Source organism: Cynoglossus semilaevis, chromosome 13, assembly GCF_000523025.1.
Source record: "Cynoglossus semilaevis isolate Cse_v1.0 chromosome 13, Cse_v1.0, whole genome shotgun sequence".
NCBI classification, from domain to species: domain Eukaryota; kingdom Metazoa; phylum Chordata; class Actinopteri; order Pleuronectiformes; family Cynoglossidae; genus Cynoglossus; species Cynoglossus semilaevis.
The window spans coordinates 5,181,451-5,187,891 of NC_024319.1; the positions used below are offsets into that span (position 1 = coordinate 5,181,451).

Genomic DNA, 6,441 nt, shown 5'->3' on the forward strand with positions numbered 1-6,441 from the left:
GGGGGTTTGTGTTTTTGGTTTGTCCAATAAATGAGGGGACGTTGCCAGTTTCTTCCAAACGATGGAGCCATTGAGTCTCAAACCGGTAAGACCAAAAAAAAAGGTTAATGGAATGGACTAAATGGTTATTGTCTGTTTATATATTTAACATTTCATCTTTTTCAACGAACAGCGAGAGCAAGAGAAAATCCTAGAAGGTGGGAAGGATGAGGGGCGGGGGTCACATCCTGGACGGTTCCCCCAGTCCACCACAGAATGTAAAGGTTTTTTTTTAATAATTTTTTTTAATATTAAATTTTGTGTTTAATATACAAAACAAAAGTACAGAATTAGAAAACACATTGGTGAAAAAGTACCTCCAGTATTGCACCTCACATGTTGAATTCCTGTGATGTCAGTGATTTCTTTGGTGACGAACCAAAACAAACGCAGTGACGGAGTGGATGAGGAGTTCTGTCGTTTGGTAGAAAAGCTGAGTAACGGCGTGTGCGTGGCTCCCTGCTCAGCATCTCTGCTCGTGCGTCGCGTGCATCGTTCCTCCTCTCGTCATGCCGGTGGCGTGTTTTCCTGCCAGCACACCGTGCAGCACCACAGGGCTTAGTGGGCCTCGCGTGCCTCAACTGGGTTTGTGAGAAGCCCTGCAGTGGTGACACGTACATGTGTGTGTGTCTGTACTCGTTCATGTTGCCTCTTTAGGACATTTTCCAGTAGAGACACAGACTTTGCCAGGACCAGAAGTCCTCATGGGGGAGGGGAGAGGGGAGGAGGGGGGCACTGCTAATGAAGCAGAAGCTTATTCCTAGAATCTCTAAATATAAATAATATAATATAATAAAATGAGTCAGAGTCCCCACCTGAAACTCGCTCTGTGTTTGTGATAGTATGGTCGTGGGGACACTCACTGTCGTTTCACCTGAGACCCCCGCTGAGTGTGAGGGTATTTTAAGGTTCCCGTTTTAGTCAAGAGTCGGGGTAAGGATTAAGATTATAGGCTAATGTTATGGTAAAGGCTGAGGGACCGGATTACTTCTATGTGAAGGGCTTGCAATACACCAAAAACCAGCCTGTGTGTGTGTTTCAGAGAGGGCACCAGGCAAAACTGGCAGATGGCGACATTTAGGATTTTTGGAAGTCAATGCAGAGTCCTCACAAGAATGGCTGTGCAATAATGTGTGTGTGTGTGTTTGTCACAGAGGGCACGAGGCAAAGCAGGCAGATGGTGACCTTTGGGAGTAAATTACCATGAACCCCATGACTCTCTTTTCACTCACTCATGTTCCCACGTCGACGGTCACACGCACATCACTATGTCTGTGTTTGGATGGTGAAATACGGCTGTTTAACAGTCTCTGAAGACCGTCCTCACACGGAGCACTTTTTTTTTTTTTTTTTGGAGTACAGGTTGTAAAGTAGGCCAACTCCAACCCGCAGCGATATTCTTCCTCTCTCTCTCTCTTCTCTTTGCTCTCACAATCCTCTCCACTCTGCGTGGATGTGGGAGAGTTTCATTCGGATCGGGCGTGAACAGCTGTAGTCGTCGTGATTGGGTGTGACAACGTTGGCGGCGAGCTTTCACTCAGCCTCACGTCGAACGGCATCGTTTCAGCACCAAGGCCAGGGCTCACGGCGAGAACAATAGGCGGCTCCTCTGACAAGGCACTGTCTGAAAAGTGTCAGCCGCACAACGTTCGCGAAGACGGGCATTTGAATGAACTGCGTTTTTAAAAACACGTAGCACTGAAAAGTTTCGCGTTTTAAACCGCGTAGTGGTCGATAGTTGTCGACCAATGAAGGGGGGAGAGTTATTTTTCTTCAGTTGTTGGAGAACGGTGAGCAAAGATATTGACGGTCCCTGGTGGATACGCCACAAGGTTAGCAGAGCACTTTTCGCGAAGAGGGGGGAGGAGGGGGAGCGAGAGAGAGAGAAAGAGAGAGAGAGAAAGAGAGGGAGAGAGAGAGTTGAGCCTTTGTAGAAGTGAAGCGCTAACAAGGGACAGGAAATTAAAGCTAGTAAAGTCCGTCACGACGGCTGGAAAACCAACGGTAACACCGGAAACAGCTAGTTCCTTGAGCATTTAAGCTAGTTCCAATCATTGGACGTTGGCCGCTTTCTCGGTAGTTTGTACGCACTTTTAAATGTTTACTAGTTTAGCTGTCGTGAAAGAGGACGCCGGTTTTGAAGTTACAAACAAAAAACCCCAAAAAACAAAAAACTAGCCGAGCTTCCGAACTCGGTTCGAGCTGTTGTTCGTGTTTGAGTGAACACTGGCGTTTGTGTTTGAAAATTCCGCTTCCAGGACTGTGTTCCACATCTGAATACACCGTGAAAAAACCGTCGACTGAGTGTGTGTGTGTGTGTAGTGTCTGTGTGGGACCGCGAGTAGGAGAAAGAGGAGGAGGAGGAGGTGGAGAAATAGGAGGAGAGGCAGGCACAAAGAGCGGAGAGCATCCACAGAGAGAAAGGGAGAGGAGGCAGGAGGACGGAACTGAGGGAGCGGAGCGGAGAGGACGACAACGGGCATCTACAGCGGAGAACATTCCCCCTCTGTCATTCGCTCATCAGCGGCCAGAAGTAGCGTCGGTGATCGGTGAGTGATACGATGCATGTGTCCGCTTTGCTGGACCCTAGTGTTGATTTGTTTTGATAATTCGTGTGTGCGCGCCTTTGAATATGTGTTTGTGTGCGTATGTATGTGTGAGTGTGTGTCTGCGCGCGCACGCGCGCGTGTGTGTACATTGAGGGGAGATCGGACAAAGAGCGAGGAAGCCCCGTGACATCCGTGTGTATGTTGTAACCTACAGCTGGCTAAACAAAGAAACCGCTCCAGAGCACCGATGCACTTCCACGACCATGACGATGTTGTTTCATTCATTCATTCATATATATGTTTATATATATATATATAAATATATAATATATATATAGACACACACACATATATTTTTTTAGAATCCTTTGTCAATTTAATGATATACAAAATAATCGATTATTTTATGGGGCCTCTTAATGTTAAATTATACCACAAGTTTTGTTTTTGTTTATATTATCATTTTAATCACTTTTTTTATTTTTCGTACATTGCAGCTGATATCACCAAATACTCTGACTACTTTTGCCTCAGTGTCAACACATATAATCCTATAAAGACAGTCCCCTGGGGAGTCATTTAAAAAAAATATTTTTTTTTTCTCTGTGTTTGGAGTTTTACTATAGACATGGTTCTGGACTAGTCAGAGATGATGGGGAACAAATAGGAATTTAGGTCAGGCACCTTTTCATCCAAAAAAATGTTTGTTTTTAATATAAAAAAGGGTTCATTTTAGAGATTAATAAGATAAGAAATTCTTAGCTAAACACTTACTTCAAACCCAGGTTAGACTCAGATCTAGATGATAATGATCTAAAGCAGAGCCTTAAATATAATAATAAGAAAAGAAAAAAAAGATCTAGGGTGAGAAATAATAATGAATGAATGAATGAAGGGAAGAAATAGAGATTAATGATGACTCCTAGATTCACTGGTTTTGTGGATCACTCATCTCTCACACTTAACGACGAGCAAAATCCATTTTGGTTTGGTCAGTCAGATTTTGTTTAACTCTTACAGGTCAACTGAGAGGTCAGTCAAACCTGGTCTGACTGTTAGAAAACAAACACAGTACCTACGTCTGTTGCTGTGCCTTAAACCAAAAATATACATTGATTCCCTTCCCTGTTTGTCCACAGACAATCAGTTTAAAAAACCTAAAGAAAGTTTAGCTTAAAAGCTAAAAAAAAATCAAAATTTTCTTACATTCTCTAATTGAAAGTAGCTCAAAGTTGATGTAATAATCATTAAATTCCTGAGGTTAATTTTAATAACTAAGATTATGTGGAAGTAAATAAATAAAAAAAAATACTTATATTATATTATGATATGACAATTCTCTGTGTTTTGATAAATGTTGTCTGGATGTGAACTGGGTTAGATTTGTTGTCACTGAGACACAGTTGAGTGCATGGCCACCGTGTAGTGTTGATGGAAGATTGCACTCTCTCAAAGTCGTTCCTTTAGTTCTGAGTGTTTTTTTGTGACCAAGGTCTTTTTGTTTTTCTCTCTGTCTCCTTTTTGTTTCCACCTGTCTGCCAATGTGACCCAAAGACTGGTCCAGCATCAGTTACCCCCTCTCCGGAGATACCTGCTCCAGATCCGTTTGTCCCTCAGCCCCTGCAGTATCCAGTCGCCCTCTCCACTCTGTCCTGATGAAGGAGGCCGACGCCATCAAGCTGTTTGTGGGGCAGATTCCCCGGAATCTGGAAGAGAAGGACCTCAAGCCCATTTTCGAGCAGTTTGGCAAAATCTACGAGCTTACTGTGATTAAGGACAAATACACCGGCATGCACAAAGGTAGGTGTAGCTGTGGTAGCAGCCGTAGACATAGATGACAAACACTATGAGACACGTCAGTAGACAGGTAGCAGTGTGTCAGAGGAGAGCAGATGGTCGGAGCGCTTTTCTTGTCTCATGCTCTGTGGAAATTAACACCAATTACAATTATAACCCCCCAACACCCCGACCCCCGTAAACACTCTGAGATCTGGGATGCAGAAACGATATATTAGAGGTGTTTATTGGCAAGAATCTGGCGATACGATACGTATCACGATACAGGGGCACCAGTACGATATATTGCGATACTATAGGTGCAACAATATATTGAGGTTTTTTCTGACAACATAGTAAACACACAATTCTAAACATCACGTTACTAACATCAGAACAGAGGGATCTACATTTGTAATCGCCGGAGAAGAAATAAAATGAACCAGCGTCATGAATATTTGACTGTTAATTGTTAATAAAAAAAAAATACAGTTCTGTAGAATCTGGATACAGTATTGTGAAATGAAATATTGCGATATTTCAGTGTATTGATATTTTCTCACACCCCTTCAATATACTACTTTTTTAATTACTTTTCCCCTATCATCAAGATTAAAGGTTGAGAACTGAAGTACAGCACTTTAAGATCAGGTGAAAAGTCCCTTTACACACACACACACACACATATACAGACAAAGCCCTGTGATACGAGCCAGATTAGGCCGTGTTCTCCAATCACTGTAATGGTCCTTTAAGCCTGGGGGACAGAGGGTGAAGAGCCTGTTGTTCTGAGAATCCTCATACTTAAATTAAGCCTTTTGTAAAAGTAATGAGACGGGCTTTGAGATGTTTTCTGGTGGTCTACTAAAGTGTGTGTATTTTTTATTTATTTATTTATTTATTTATTTATAATGTTGAGTCATCCTTAGTTCTTTAGAGCTGGTCTATAATACGTCTATATTACTCTATATATTAGTCTCTCTGAGTTTGAAAACAGAAATGCTAACCTGTTGCTAACCTTGTTGTCTTAGTGCTGGTGACAGATGTAGTAAACAGCTCTGACCAGCCAGCTCCACTACCGTACCCACCCCTCCCTCACACACACAGACACAGGTACAGCACGTAGGGAAAAACCAAAAAAAAAAAGGGAGTGTGTGGTGTGGTGTGGTGTGTTCGTGAGGCATGCATAGTGAATGGTAGGTGCTGTAGGTCAGTGAGCTCAGTTTTGCCCGGTCTGTGAGCCATCTTTAGCCCCACGCACGTCTGTGGTGCTGTCATGTGCTGACCCGTGCCGTGCCGTTCTGACATGTGTCGTGCCGTGAAGTGTCTTTTCTTGCCTATAACGTGCCCCGATCACTGTCTGAAGTGCAGCTAAAGTGCATGAATATATATATATATATTTACATATGACAGGAACCGTCCTCCAGGGTGACACTAGTGGTATTTCAAAAATTTAGTGACAATAACTCGGGGAGGGGGGGGTAGAAAAGGTAGCAGAGGAGAGGGCAGTTAAGTGGTGTGTGGGAATGTAGTCGTAGAGGTGTGACACACACCGAGACAAAGACACTCAACTGTTTTTATTTTTTATTTCTTTCTTATTTCCACCTTCAATGTTTGTTTTGTTTTTTTGTTTTTTTGTTCCTGTCTCTCTGTGTGGCAGGATGTGCGTTTCTGACTTACTGTGCGAGAGAGTCGGCACTAAAAGCCCAGAGTGCTCTACATGAGCAGAAGACACTACCAGGGGTAAGTACACATCACAAACATTCGTCCCTAGACAGCACTCCCTTCACATTTATGCAACAGTACACACACACACACACACACACACACACGGGCTTGAATATACACTCAGATTGTTGCCTACAGCTCCCTCCTCTTCTCCCACTGCTGTCTGCCATGCATACATATTCACACACACACACACACACACACACACGTATGTGCGACTGAATGTTCCATTCTCATTAGTAACACTGTGACATAACATAACGTAACATGACGTAACACAGCGGCCAGGAGGCGACTCCCGTCCGTCCCTCAGGAGACATGCAGGACACTGGATGAACGTGGTCACTTC

The 6,441-nt window shown here is 43.4% G+C and overlaps 1 protein-coding gene across 1 annotated transcript in view; it reads left to right on the plus strand.

Moving 5' to 3' along the window:
• The first annotated feature begins 2,208 nt into the window (after positions 1-2,208).
• LOC103388282 (CUGBP Elav-like family member 3) overlaps positions 2,209-6,441 on the plus strand; it is a 24,644-nt gene continuing 20,411 nt past the window's right edge. Inside the window, exons 1-3 of the mRNA XM_008323203.3 lie at positions 2,209-2,588; positions 4,143-4,388; positions 6,025-6,107. Coding sequence (XP_008321425.1) covers positions 4,244-4,388; positions 6,025-6,107 — 228 coding nt within the window. The 5' untranslated portion in view covers positions 2,209-2,588; positions 4,143-4,243. The remainder of the gene's footprint in view (positions 2,589-4,142; positions 4,389-6,024; positions 6,108-6,441) is intronic.